The 15,527-nt window shown below is 42.3% G+C and overlaps 1 protein-coding gene across 4 annotated transcripts; it reads left to right on the forward strand.

The window, feature by feature from the left end:
• The first annotated feature begins 1,466 nt into the window (after window positions 1-1,466).
• Window positions 1,467-6,554, forward strand: LOC137096507 (uncharacterized). 4 transcript variants are annotated; one of them, XM_067465926.1, is made up of 3 exons: window positions 1,467-2,138; window positions 4,566-4,661; window positions 5,564-6,554. In XM_067465926.1, the coding sequence occupies exons 1-3, from the start codon at window positions 1,523-1,525 to the stop codon at window positions 6,202-6,204; spliced, it is 1,353 nt and encodes a 450-aa protein (XP_067322027.1). In that variant the 5' UTR covers window positions 1,467-1,522; the 3' UTR covers window positions 6,205-6,554. The 4 variants fall into 4 exon arrangements, with proteins under 4 accessions (XP_067322027.1, XP_067322026.1, XP_067322028.1 ...); XM_067465925.1 differs by having other exon boundaries at window positions 4,566-6,554; XM_067465927.1 differs by lacking the exon at window positions 4,566-4,661.
• The last annotated feature ends 8,973 nt before the right edge of the window (window positions 6,555-15,527 follow it).

Here is a 15,527-nt window from a genome sequence, read left to right on the forward strand (position 1 = left end):
ATTTATATGCTCAGCGTGAAGCTGATGCGGGTGCGCATTTAGGATATGCTAATAATAATGGAAATAATAAATACGGCCATTCAAGCCACAGACTGCACAATCTAGCTTCCGGGTGAGCTCTCTGCGTAAGCTTCAACTGTTTTGGAAATAAATAAAAAAAAGATTTCACATTCTAGCTTCTGAGCGAGCTCCCCGCGTAAGCTTCAACTGTTTTAAATAAATAAAAAATAATAATATATATATATATATATATATAGATTTCACATTCTAGCTGCCGCGCGAGCTCCCCGCGTAAGCTTCAACTGTTTTTATAAAAAAAAAAAAAAAAAATTCACATTCTAGCTTCTGAGCGAGCTCCCCGCGTAAGCTTCAACTGTTTTAAATAAATAAAAAATAAAAAATAATAATATATATATATATATATATATATAGATTTCACATTCTAGCTGCCGCGCGAGCTCCCCGCGTAAGCTTCAACTGTTTTTATAAAAAAAAAAAAAAAAAAAAAAATTCACATTCTAGCTGCCGAGCGAGCTCCCCGCGTAAGCTTCAACTGTTTTTATAAAAAAAAAAAAAAAAAAATTCACATTCTAGCTTCCGAGTGAGCTCCCCGTGTAAGCTTCAACTGTTTTATTATATATATATATATATAAAAAAATAAAAAAAAAAAAAATTTGTTTGTGAATAAGAATGTCACAAGTTAATTGGAACACGCTTAAAAAAGCAGGCTTTAGGTTGAGATGACGAAAAAAATTGGACGTTCAGGCGGCAAGCTTCGTAATTAAACACGTGGGTGAGCTCCCAGTGTTAGCTCCAGCTTTCCGAATAATATATATTAAAAAAAAAAAATAAATAAATAATAATAATAATAATAAAAAAAAATTCACATTCTAGCTCCCGAGTGAGCTCCCCGTGTAAGCTTCAACTGTTTTATTATAAAAAAAAAAAATTGTTTGTGAATAAGAATGTCACAAGTTAATTGGAACACGCTTAAAAAAGCAGGCTTTAGGTTGAGATGACGGAAAAAATTGGACGTTCAGGCGGCAAGCTTCGTAATTAAACACGTGGGTGAGCTCCCAGTGTTAGCTCCAGCTTTCCGAATAATATAAAAATAATAATAATAATAATAATAATAAAAAAAAAAATAAAAAAAATTCACATTCTAGCTTCCGAGTGAGCTCCCCGTGTAAGCTTCAACTGTCTTATTAAAAAAAAAAAATTTTGTTTGTGAATAAGAATGTCACAAGTTAATTGGAACACGCTTAAAAAAGCAGGCTTTAGGTTGAGATGACGGAAAAAATTGGACGTTCAGGCGGCAAGCTTCGTAATTAAACACGTGGGTGAGCTCCCAGTGTTAGCTCCAGCTTTCCGAATAATATAAAAAAATAAAAAAATAAAAAAAAAATAAAAAAATAAAAATAAAAAAAAAATAAAAAAGATTTATACAAATATGAGTACATCAATAAGCATTGCAGCATAAAACCTCCTATAGTGACAAACCTGTCATTAATTCTCTTACAGGATGCCGCCGAAGAAGAACGTGGGCGGTCCCAAAGGAAAGGGGCCCGCCAAGAAGACTTCGGCAAAACGCCCCCCTCCTCCATTAGATACATCATCGGAGGAGGAGGGCGTTTCGGCCGAGGACCTGGACGCGCTGATAGCCAGAATGGACAAGTTCGAGAGGGAAAGGGGGCTCCAAACACGGGATGCGGGGCCTCGCCCGGCACGCCGGGCCAGCAGAAAGCTTATTTTTAAGAACTTGTTATCTCGTATGTCTTCCCTAGAGTCAGGTCGAGGAGTTGTGAGACCCGAAGGAGAACAAGCCGAACAAGCTGAATCCAGACAGAGGAGAGATGGTTCACCGGCCCCGACCGTTATTCAGCCTCCAGAGGGAGACGAGCGTGGAACAGGGGCTGACTCAGCAGTGACAACCGCGCCCGGGCCGGCGCTGGTCCCAACGCAGGCTCAAATATCCGTGGCGGAACCGCAGCCGGAGAACGAAGCATCAACGGCTATCTGCAGGCCAACCGAGGCGGGGGTCCCAGCCCGTTTGACAACAACGGTCATACCTGAAACACCGGGGTCAAGCCAGACATCCATTCAACGCGGCGCCTTGGATGGACCGTCTACATCATCAGGTAATACCACCACACTGGTTTGGCCTTGGGGACTAAACCAGACACAAAACACATCATTGAGCTCAGCCGAGGCGGCTTCAGCCAAAATAGGAGTTCCGAGCGTTAAGGCCGGACCTCAACAGGCCACGGTGACTCCAATAACATTAGAGACGGCTAGAACAGGTGAAGACAATCAATACTGGGGAACTGACAAATGGGTACTGCCAGTAATCGCCACAGCGGCGTCGGCTTCTTTGGGAGCCCATTTGTCACAGAAAACCATTGACAAAATTTTAAGAAATGAGTATATAGACATTTTCTCCCTATACTTTAGGGAGTTGGATAAAAAAGAAAAAGAGGATTTAGATGAGGACCGCAAAGAAAAAATAAAAAAGAGAAGAGTAGAACATAACTGGAAAAACTGGATAGCCTGCTACACGATTTATGCATCGTTAATAGTTGAGGCTCATCCATACAGGGCTAAGTCCCTGTTTAAGTACCAGAATATAATATATGGGGCATATGTCAATTATACAGGTCAAGCCTGGCTCATTTATGACAGCCGTTTTCGTACTGAGGCCGCCACAAAGCCTGACAAGCGTTGGGATCTTATTGATAGTCAACTCTGGATGGAGGTGATGAATACAACCAGATCGGTGTCTGGTGAGAAGGCTGACAGTGGCCATACGATCCAAAACGCTAAGGCAATTCAGCCCTTTCGGCAAGGCGGCCCAGCACAACAGCCGCAGGGAAGAAAGCTTATGTGCTGGGATTATGCGGCTCGGGGATCTTGCACAAGAAAAAACTGCAAGTTTCAACATGCCTGCACTATATGCCAGGGGAATCACTCAGCCAAAACCTGTTTCAAAAGAAAGCCGAACAGACCTAATTCAGGAGATACACAGTTCACAAGAAAGAATCCGGCTCAGACCAATATTCCAAAAGGGCCCCAGCCCAATTAAGCTGGCCCCTTTGAGTGAATGGTTAAAAACATATCCCAATAGAACTGCTGCCGCTTATTTGCTTCAAGGTTTTTCCCACGGTTTTCGTATCCCGGCGCTTGGGCCGCGTTTAGCATGTTTGTCCCCCAACTTGAAATCAGTCATAGGTTTAGAGGCAATAGTGAAACAGAAGATAGACAAAGAAGTAAGAGAGGGGAGGGTCCTCGGACCTTTCCCGGAACCGCCCACGCCCCACTTTAGAGTTTCCCCATTGGGAATAGTGCCCAAAAAGGCTGCCGGGGAATACCGCCTCATTCACCATTTGTCTTATCCCAAGGGTGAATCGGTGAACGACGCCATTCCTGATGAACAATGCTCCGTGAGTTATACGTCTTTTGACGCGGCGGTGCGATTGTTGCGGCAATATGGGACGGGAGCAGAGTTGGCCAAGTGCGACATTAAATCAGCATTCAGGCTGCTCCCGGTTCATCCAGCCGACTTTGAGTTGCTGGGATTTCAGTTTCAAGGGCTGTTCTACATGGATCGAGCTCTGCCTATGGGGTGTGCAGTGTCATGCGCTGCGTTTGAAACGTTTAGTACATTCCTTGAATGGGCAGTTAAGACAAAGGCAGGCCTTAAGGGAGTCGTACACTATTTGGACGACTTTCTTTTCGTAGGAAAAGGAGGATCAGGAGACTGCGGCGCCCTGTTGCACGCTTTTCAGCAGCTGGCCTACTCCTTGGGAGTGCCCTTGGCTGAAGAGAAAACTGAAGGCCCTCAGACGGTATTGACCTTCTTGGGGATTGAATTAGACACAGTGAATCAATTCTCCAGGTTGCCATGTGAAAAGGTCGAAGGATTGATCGTCAGGATACAACAATTTCTGTCAAAACATAAGTCAACGCTAAGGGAATTCCAACAAATAATAGGACATTTAAATTTCGCCTGCAAAGTAATAGCTCCTGGTCGAGCATTTCTTCGCAGGCTTTGCGATGCCATTTCGGGCGCATCGGCTCCACACCACCACATTAGAGTTACCCTAGCTATAAAAGCCGATTTGCGCATTTGGTTGCAATTCCTGCGCCATTTTAACGGAATTTCGTTTTGGCGGCAGGAGTTGATGATCAAAGATGCCTTAAAAGTCTCATCGGACGCATCAGGAGCTATAGGTTTCGGAGTATATTTCAATGGTCATTGGTGCGCCGAGAGGTGGCCCGATGACTGGCATAGGTTAAAAATTACATCAGATTTAACCTTTTTGGAATTTTTTCCTATTTTAGTGGCAGTCTCCCTTTGGGGCGAAAGCTTTGCAAATTCCACAGTGCACTTTTGGTGCGACAATATGGCCACAGTTCAGGTCATTAATACCCTTACATCTAAATCACCTAGGGTTATGAATGCCATTCGTCAATTTGTTTTACAGTGTTTAAATCTCAATATATTGTTTCGTGCATTCCACATTGCGGGCTTAGACAATACCTTGGCTGACGCTTTGTCTCGCTTTCAGATGGAGCGGTTCAGACAGTTGGCACCCGCCGCGGACGTTCAGCCGGAGCGGATGCCAGACCATCTCTGGAAGGCTGGAACGACGAGGCGGCATTAGGTATTACGATGGCATTAGCACCCAGTTCTAGGAGGTCGTATACCAGGGCTATACAAGAATTTCTAGATTTCAGGCAGTATTACAAGTTACCAGAAATCATGCCAGTGCCACACGAGCACATTGCCCAGTTCTGTGTGTACCACAAAAGAAGGGGCTTGACTCCACGGACCATTAGAACAAAGTTGGCAGCGCTGGCATACTGGTTTAAGTCTCAGGGACTCAATGACCCCACTGATGACTTCCGGATCCATAAAATTCTAACAGGGTGGGCTAGGCACAGCGGTCATCCAAAGGACGATCGGCAGCCCCTGACACCCGCAATTTTAAAAGGACTTAAACAAATTTGGCCACGCATATGCACTTCCCCCTACGAGCAGGCGCTGTTTCACGCGGCCGCATTGACGGCCTTTTTTGCAGCCCTTCGTGTGAGTGAATTGGTGTCGATGGCCAAGACTGATACCTCACACCGTGCTTTGCTGGTTTCAGATGTCATGGTTTTCCAGGAAAAGATTAACATCAGAATCAGAATGTCAAAGACGGACCAGGGGTCGAAGGGTCAAATAGTTAGCTTACAAAGGTGTGGGGATGACGATTTATGCCCAGTACAAGCCATGCGGCAATTCGCAACGCTAAGGGGCTCCGAGGGAACCTATTTGTTTTGTCACCAAGACGGAACACCTCTGACCAAATACCAGTTTTGGTCAGTTACATCTAGGGCATTAGACACATTGGGGATGGGACACCTGAAATTTGGCACGCACTCCTTCAGGATTGGCGCGGCCTCAGCGGCAGCAGCAATGGGATATGACAAGGAAGCAGTTAAAGCTGTGGGGCGATGGCGATCCAATGCCTTCAAAGGCTACATTCGTCCATGCTCAATATAGTTATTGTTATCGTTGCAGGTAACGTTGGGCTGGCGCATAGGAGAAGAGTCCTGGTTTGTGGACACAGCTTCGTCTTCTGGGCGGAAAGAGAGGCCCTTAAGACTGCCTATGGCCAGCATTTGGGCCTGTCTTCCATTGCGACGATCGAATGGAGAGGCGTGAGAGGCCTGCGATGGTACGGATTGTGCCCGCTGTTATTTAGGGCCAGGAGCGGGCCACCTCCTGATGTTCTCGTTATCCACCTCGGTGGTAACGATCTGGGCTTGTTGACGGGAAAGGCACTATTCCTGCAAGCGCGAGCCGATATTAAAAAAATTTGGCGAGCGTGGCCCGAAGTACACATTGCATGGTCGGCCATCATACCACGTCGTAAGTGGTTGGGAGGAGGTGACGTGCGTAAGCTTGAAAAAGCTAGGAAAAGGGTCAATAGGGCCATGCGAATGTTCATGATTCGTCAGAGAGGCTATTACATCGAGCACACAGACATCACTCGTGAACAACAAGGTTTCTATCGAGTAGATGGAGTGCACCTCTCCGAAACGGGCAACCAGCAGTTTCTGGCAGATTTACGTCAGGGTATACAGGGGGTGTTGGGAGAATTGGTGGGGGATGGGGGCGAAATAGACATTTGCCCCCAATCCGTGGCGTTAAATAGTTAGGAAAATCCTGTTAGTCGGTGTGCACCTAAGGCACCCCCTTAAGGGGTGATAGGCCATGAAGTTAAACACTCACCTACTGTTGTTGTTAAAAGGTGAAGTGAAATAAAATGGCCTGAAATGGGAGGAGTTAGGATCCAAGATCTTTAAAAGAGAGACTCCTCACTCATTTCCCTTACGTGGTGGTCCGAGGTTGTTACCAGGAAACCCAGGTGCTTCGCCCGTAAATTGTTGTTAAGATCGGTAGAGAGTCTACCTGGGTTTTTGTTATACCAGTTCCAGGCACCCCCTTTAAGTTAGTTTAGATATTTAAATAGGTAACGATAAATAAAAGTTGCCCAATTTGAACCCAATGCTTTGGTTGTTGTGTTTTTATTTGTGTGTCCTTTACTTCGAGGGTTGGGAGACAAATATATGTTTTCATATTGTCTTTAGCGACCCTCTGAAACTTTAGGATCACCAGAAATCGGATATGTCCCGAACGCACACAACAAACTTTCACCATCTGTAGAAAGCAAAGAAAGGAGGGCCCTTATATAAAAAACATCATTAGTGGTAAATATTTTTCACATGCAGCACAGGGAAGGATGTTTGTGTGCTATTTATTTATTAGTGCTCTAGCAGTGAACCAAAGCAATGAGTTGAATTTCTCCAGGATCTGCTCCTTGGAGGCAAAAACCATTCCAGCAACCCTCTGGATGAAATACAGGAACAATCTGTCCTGGCACGGCAGGACAGGAAACATTCCATGAGAAGTAGCGCCTTGCAAAAGGACTTCACACAGAGATGTGGGAGAACCATCTATGAATGTGGAGATGGGGAGATTTCTGGCCTGGTGTGCTGGGTTTTCAATAAAACTTCTAGCCAATTTAAAGTAGCAGTGTTTAATCTTTTGCTTAGAATCATAGATCTGGAAGATATCGCATAAGCTATCTATTATAAACCCCTGCTATGCAGGAAAAACACAATACGATGACAGAAAACAACAGAAATACCATAGGTTGTTATAGGTTTTTTGGACTATATAGCCATGTTCTAGAAGCATTCTCTCCTTACATTTCACCTGCATCTATGGCAGGCATCCTCAGAAGTTGTGAGGTCCTCACAACCTCTGAGGATGCCTGCCATAGATGCAGGTGAAATGTCAGGAGAGAATGCTTCTAGAACATGGCCATATAGCCCGAAAAACCTACAACAACCCAGTGATTCCAGCCATGAAAGCCTTCGACAATACAGCAATACCATACTTAGAGAATTAAAATTTGTTGTGTGCTTCATCTGCAGATAGGGTTATCAGTTCAGAATTATTCCAGCCCCTGAGGTTTCCAGGCCAAAATCTGAGACCTAGGGGCAGTCCCCGGCGATGCCATTAAGACCATATACTCTCATGCATTGAATGCCCAGAACAGTTGATCACAGCTTGTCATTTGTTCACACACAATGATTGAGGGGGGGGGGGGGGGGAAATACGTTTGGACAGAAATCTTAAATAACTGTACCCAGATCAAGATGAAATGAAGGGATTGTTCTTTCCCACTTATTTAGGGAGACAGAATAAGGAACATTTTGATTTAGCCCACTTGCTACTAGCCAGAAGTGGACGCAGCGCAGAATGGAGGATGAGCCCAGGTTAGCCCATGATGGGATGGGAGAAATCAACCACCACTGCTGCAAGTCTTTGCAGTTAGCAACAAGAAAATAATTATTTATTTATTTATTTATTTATTTCCAGTATTTGTACCCCATCCTTCTCAACCCCCGAAGGTGGACTCAGGACAGCATACATTTTGCAACAATTCGATGCCACTACATATAACAACAATATAACAACAATTAAAACAATAAATAGAACATTAATTAAAACAATAAAAACAGTATTAACAGCCGTATCATGCAAATGGAAGCAAGCTGGTGCTCTACTAACTGAGCCAAGATTTGCACATAGTCTTTTCCTCCTCCTTATATCTTATACACCTCTCCCAGTAGACTGAGGTGGAAATGAGCTGTAGAACTACATTGTAGAATTTGCATCCTTTTCTCCCAACAAGAGATGACCCATGAAAATGGAGACTCAAGACCAGGATTTGGCGGTGCTGTGAACTAGCTCATTTTTTGTATCTCATCCTGTACTCATGCTTAATTCCTTCTGTGCATATTTTATGATTTGATGTGTAGTCTGTGGATGAGAACATCTACTCACATTACTTGACCCCGTATTTATTTCCTGCTCTCTCTTCTTTTTTCTTTTTCTTTTTGGTGGTGGTAGATTGAAACTGTGGTTCTATTTGTCGGGGGATTTTCTTCCTTTTGAGCTATAATTCCATGCCTAGGGAGAACTACATTATTTCTTTCAGTCATTCATGTGGGCCAGTTATTCATTAATCTGATAACTCAACTGGACTTGATACAGCAATCCAGGAATTAACTCTCTGGATTATTTGTCATTGACATGTTGTTATTTATAGTGTCACTGAAAAATGTGGTCTGATTTTCCCCATGGCTGAGCATCATAATTCTAGGTTAACTACCCTGTCTGTACTCTCCTACCCACTGCATAACTGCACCATAACAAGCATATGGCTGCCAGACAGAGAGAAGCAGTCACACACTCAATCCCTCCTCTTCCTTCTTTCCCCCCATCTATGGGCCCTTCAGCGCAATCATATAAACTGGAATATCAAGGCAGACAATCCACAATATCTGCTTTGAACTGGGATATGTGAGTCCACACTGCCTTACAATCCAGTTTAATGTGGATTGTATACAGCTGTGTCTAAACTGTTGCTCTAAATATCTTGTCTGAGTGTGCAAAGAAACAGCTATCCCTCCTCTAAATTGCCTCTCATAATTTACAGTTCAATGTGGACTTTATACAGCTGTATGAAAGGGGCCTTAGAAAACTCTATGAAATTTATGGGATTGCCATCAGTCAACAGATTTTTTTTTCATGTCAGGAGAGATTTGAGAAACTGCAAGTCGCTTCTAGTGTGAGAGAATTGTCCGTCTGCATGGACGCTGCCCAGGGGAAACCTGGATATTTTTGGTTTTGGGTTTTTTTTATGTTTTACCATCCTTGTGGGGAGCTTCTTTCATGTCCCTGAATTGAGAGCTGGAGCTGATAGAGGGAGCTCATCTGCGCTCTCCCCGGATTTGAACCTCTGGTCTCTTAGTCTTCAATCCTGCCAACACAATGGTTTAACCCACTGCATCACCAAGTAATTTGAAAGTAAAGTACATACATACATGCTATTGCACAGAATCACAACTTAAAGGCGATCAACAAGTAGACCTCTCTGTGAATGCTTGAGTGAGGGTGTCACTTATACTTTAAATGTCATTGTATTAACCTCAAAGGGATGAACCACTATATCAAGAAAAAAGAGAAATAAACAAGGTTGTGAGCTAATTCATCTGCATCTTGAGAAATGAGAGTTTTGTGTGTGTGTGTGGGGGGGGGGGGATATTTTCTTCCTGTTTCAATTAGCAAAGCCCTTTTATCTCAGAAGCATGAACTGTGAAAGCGGAGGGGGTTTTCTCTTCACACAGCTTCAGCTTCATGCCTGCAGGTGCCTTTGCCCTTATCAGATGACTACCACCCAGCTGCAGGATGTGCTAAAGCTCAGTTTTTTAGATAAATTCTATCTCGAATTCTGGAATGGAAAACTCTTCCTTTGTGCTTCATGACCAGGAGATGTGCCTCAAAGGGCATCATTTGTCTCATACCCTTGTGAAAATGGAGCAAGAAAATAAATTACCATACAGGAGGAAATGCAATTGTGAAAGGAAACAAGAGTAACTGCAGAATAATCTCATTGAGATGGTTTACTGTGATCTGAACCTAAAATTAATTTGAAAGATACCTTGCACCCAGGGTCCTTCCACACAGCCATATAACCCGGAATATCAAGGCAGAATAGCCCAAAATATCTGCTTTGAGCTGGGGGTCCTTCTACACAGCCCTATATCCCAGAAAATAAATGCAATAAAACCCCCACATCTGAGTGTGGACTCAGGTAACCTAGTTCAAAGTGGATGTTGTGGGATTTTCTGCCCTGATATTCTGAGATACAGTGCTTTGTGGAAGGTCCTTGGGGCCCCTTCCACACAGCTGAATAAATCCCACATTTTCTGCTTTGGACTGGGATATATGGCAATGTGGACTCAGATAACACAGTTCAAAGCAGATATTGTGGGACTTTCTGCCTTGATATTCTGGATTATATGGCTGTGTGGAAGGGCCCTAGGTTATCCGAGTTCACAATGCCATATATCCCAGTTCAAAGCAGATATTGTGGGTTTTTCTCCTTGATATTCTGGGTTATATGGCTGTGTGGAAGGGCCCTGAGAGTCACAGCCTAAAGAACTGATATCATGGTTCCTTACATCATGGTTGGCTTTTAAGCTCTATATCAGCTATAGACCTTCAATCTCAAGCATAAAGATTGTTGTACTAATGCCAGTCCATTCCTATGAAATTGAAGAAGAGGCTCCCCTTCCTTATAGTACAATCACTTATCCGGCAACAATGTAACAATTTGTTTGATATATGACAGTGAGTCTCAACAAGTGGCAAACATACCACAACTGGGACACAGAAATAATCTATAATGCACTTCATAAATGCTTATGTTCACATCATAAATGTTTACTGTTTGTTTAACAATAAATTGCCTTTACTGGAAGCAGCATATTCTTACTACTTTTAGCATGATGGGAGCAAACCTAAAGAACACAGTCCAGAATCCACTACAATGTTGCAGGGGATTTGGAGGTCCAACCTGGAGGTTCATCCCTTATCTCCTTTGGCTGGACCACTGCAATCCAGACATAGTACGCATGACCAAATGTAAACATACATCAGAGGGTCTATGCATGACAAATCCCTATAAATCACCCTGCAAATCCTCAATCAGACCTCTGAACTGAGAATGGGACAGCGGAATCACACAATGGACTCAAAGAATGAGTGTTCTCTGACATACAGATTAACATTTTGCTGATTTATTTTTCCAACTTCCCCACTGATCTATACTTTATAGATTCAACTATTCTTTTTTCTTTCTGTCAGTTCCTTTTGGAAAGTGCCATACGTTTATGATTCTGGTGACTGCCTATCTCCCAGAGTGAGGCTGGACATGGCCACAGAGTCATAAAACCATAGTATTGGAAAGAACAAGGTCAATTGGTTTTCAGTTTCCAAAATCCCAGCATGGTTTCATTCCTGACCTCCATGACTGTGGTCCCATCCCCTGAGACATGAATAACACCACTTCATTGTATGACAGAACCTTAAGGTATCCCACAAAACCTTCATGCTGCTGTGGTTGCATTTTTTGGTGAAAAGAAAAAAAAACCTTAGAGATGGAGTAATTTTACACCAGGAACAATTAAGATCTTGTCTCTCTTGGTCTGTGCCTCATCTTACAGCTATGTAAGTGGTTTTGTTTTGCAGAAGTGGCATTCTTGGAAGCTAGAAAATGTTACTCAGATTGCGGGTGTTAAAATTGGAATGTGCTTCTGTGAAAAGATTTAGAGCATGAAAGGTCTTATCATTTGGCAAAGGGAATACAGGAAGAGAAGTTTCATGAAACCCACGAAATAATGGTGGAATAGTTTCCCCACGGAAACATGAACTCTTACAGCTGATAGGAATCCTTTAACACAATACTTTTCTTTTAATCTGAACAAGTCAATGTGCTCTTAACTTGGCAAATATAAGATTCATCTCACAGGTATAGTTTGTCTATGCTGGGAGAAAAAGCACGAGTCTCTGAAATTGTGTGTGTCAGCTTCCCTACAGAAATGCCTTGAGTGAAAAATCCACCAGTTTGCCATCCAAGGTGTTTTCCCACTGGCTTCTATTTTACTATGTCAAAACATATTTCTGTAGGTTAGATGGGAGGCCAGGAAAATACAGGAAACCTTCTCAGAAACTCCTCTGATAAGAGACAATACCATGAATACAAATGCACTTTATGAGTCTGATATTGATTGTATTGGTTTTATTCCTGCAGCTATTGTTGCATTTTACTGATCTTAACCGGGGGGGGGGGGGGTGATGTTTATGTTGGTTGTTATTGTTTTTCTGTTACTGTCTTTGCACTTTTTGTATTTTGTGTGTTTGCACCTTTGAGTGCTTTGTGAGCCACCCAAATCCTTCTGGGTGATGGTGGCAGAGTATAAATAAAGTTTATTATTATTAGGAAGGTGGGAAGGTGGACATGGGAATGGGAAAACTAACAAGCTCTCAGGCAATTATGAGTGGTGTTAGATTTGTGGTATTACAATTATGAATAAAGCACAAGTGTTTGCAAATGACTCGTAAAATAGCATAGACATTTCGATGCGGACTCCTCTTTGCTAGGAATGATTATTGTAGTTCCAGCAGTACAGCATTTAAAGAACCCTCCACTATAATCTCCCCTCCCATATAGAATGCTGGACAATTAAATCACTCACTAGTCCTAGACTATAAAGTGCAGATACAGAAGCAGTCAAGTTGAAACTTGTCATTTCTTTCTCTTTCCCATTTCCCTGCTTGTTAGGCTATAAACACACACTGGAAAGGAATGTTGCTGGTATTGTCTGTCTTCTATTTACTGCCCTAGAATTAGCAGCCTTTTAACATCCCATTATTTGACATTGTCTTGGATGAAATGAGTGGCAGGATAGACACAAGGAAAATCCTTTCAGTGTGTCATATCTTGTATCACAAGCTTTCTGAGAAGCATCTAGTTGTGTTAGTACTGATAAGAAGACTGTAGTTAAGACTCAGAAGGATGACAGGTCCTGATTTGGAGAAATACTAGACCTGTAACAAAAATAAGAATGACCAAATCTAAAAATGACCATAGCTTCCAACAAATTCTTTCCTTTACCAATTGATGCATTATTTTACCAAAGTCTGTAAAGGTATTGACTTCATTAGCCCGAAAGGGGTATTTTCATACTGGTTTTGGAAAACTAGTAGTTCAAGTGTTGGACTCCGACTCTGAAAAGCAGGGTTTGAATCCCCACTAGGCCATGAAAACACACTAGGTGACCATGGGCAGTTCTCTCTGTGGGCAATTCTCACTCACTCTCTCTCTCTCAAAGGGGAAAACACATTATAGATTTGCCTTAGGGTTGTCACAAGCCACAAAGTGCTAAAAAAATCAATTTGCAAATCAAAATGTTGGGTCTAACTTTAGAACTGAAATTATGGGACTAGACCTACAATCGCATTGATGTTTATCTGAGAATTAATTTCATTGGACACAGTAGGAATTCTTTCTGAGCAAACATGTATAGAATCAGGCTGTGCATCACCTTCCATCTGCATAATTTGGCTAAAGTAGGTCATGGATGGGAATGTAAATTTCCTCCAGATGTAGTCATCTTAGTTCTTGTATTTTTCAGCTTTTTACCATTCTCTAGTGTTACATGCCAAAGCTTCTAGGAAAAAATTAAATCATGGCACGAGTCTGCTATAAAATTCCTTCTGAAAGCCCCTCGTGATCTCATCGGCATGTGGTTTTTGTTTTTTTGTTTTTTACATAGAGCAATATCATATTGATATTTTGGAAATATTTTCCAGCGAATGCTTACTAAACCACTAAAATACACATTACAGACTAGAAGGAGAAGATATTTTCACCAATGTTGCATTCAATTCCTCCAACAAGACTGTTATTTTAAAGTTTTTTTTTTTAAAAAAACTTAAGCCATAAGAGTCACATCAATTTCCAAGAAGCAATGGCCTCATCTAACAAATGAAAGTACTGGAAGAGACTGATAAACAACATTAAGACTATGGAGAACTGTGGATGTGGGAATGCCAAATATAAAAATGGGGACAGTTCAGTTCTTGAGTGTTTCCGTAGCATACTCATCTCATCTTTTTTTTTTCTTCTTAATGTTTAGCTGGAATGCTGATGGTGAGGTGGTGAGGGAAAAACTGGTTTGAATGGTTAAACTGTGTGTCACAGGGGACACTCATGCAATTTGGTCTTTGTAATCTACTTTAGTTTCTGTTTTGATGTCTTACATGGTTTAACATGTGGCAACTTTAAGAGTATGTAGACTCTTTTTTACAAAATCCATAAAGGGCAATAACTGCAACTTCTTGCTTTTAAATTCTCACGTTAGATTAATTTTAATTCTCTCCTCTTCCTCCTTCTTTATTTCTCCTTCTCTTTCTGGCAATGCAGGTGGTCTAATTGTCAAGAGAAAATGTTGACAAGATGTTGACAGAAGCTATACTGAGCTCTAGGCAAGTTATATTCCTCTATCTCCACAGTCTGGTTGAAGAAGGGCTTATCAGTAACTGTTACAAACAACAAGTTGCTTGTAATTGGTTTCTGAGCTCAAAAATGAAAGTATAGTCACATTTCCTTATGATTACAGTGTTTCTAATGCTGCGACACCTTAATACATTTCCTCATGTTGTGGTGACCCCCTCCCCCCAACCATAAAATTATTTTTGTTGCTACTTCATAACTGCAATTTTGCTACTGTTTTGAATCGTAATATAAATATCTGACATTCAGGGTGTATTTTCATTCACTGGACTAAATTTGGCACAAATACCCAATATGCCCAAATTAGAATACTGGTGGGGTTCAGGAGGATTGATTTTATCATTTGGGAGTTGTAGTTGCTGGGATTTATAATTCACCTACAATCAAAGAGCACTCTGAACTTCACTAGCAATGGAATCGAATCAAACTTGTTACACAGAACTCCCATGGCCAACAGAAAATACAGGAAGGGTTTGGTCAGCATTGATTTTGAGTTTTGGAGTTGTAGTTCACCTACATCCAGAGAGCACTATGGACTAAAACAAGGATAGATCTTGACCAAACTTGGCACGAATACTTAATATTCCCAAATGTGAACACTGGTGGAGTTTGGGGAAAATGACATTTGGGAGTTGTAGTTGCTGGGATTTATAGTTCACCTACTATCAAAGAGCATCCTGAATCCCACCAACGCTAGAATTGGGCCAAATTTCCCACACAGAATGTCCATGCCTTGAAAGGACTCACTGGCACGAGCCTCCCTCCAGCCGTGCACACTCTCCTTCACCTATGTATGTGCACCACGCTGTCGTGCGCTGAGTACGCCTGCTCTTCTCTTCCCGCTCAAAGTCTCAGAAGCAGCCCTCCCCTTGGCTGAGAGGCCAGCCAATCATGGCGGAGGAGGGCTTTTGGTGGGAGGATTTGCCATCTGTTTCCAAATGGAAGAGGACAGGAGGAGAAATCTTCAGCCTTCTCTGCTAAAGGGGTTCCTAAGACCATCAAAAATACATGTTTTTGATGGTCTTTGGTGACCCCTCTGAAACCTCT

Source organism: Anolis sagrei, chromosome 3 (assembly GCF_037176765.1).
Source record: "Anolis sagrei isolate rAnoSag1 chromosome 3, rAnoSag1.mat, whole genome shotgun sequence".
Classification (NCBI taxonomy): domain Eukaryota; kingdom Metazoa; phylum Chordata; class Lepidosauria; order Squamata; family Dactyloidae; genus Anolis; species Anolis sagrei.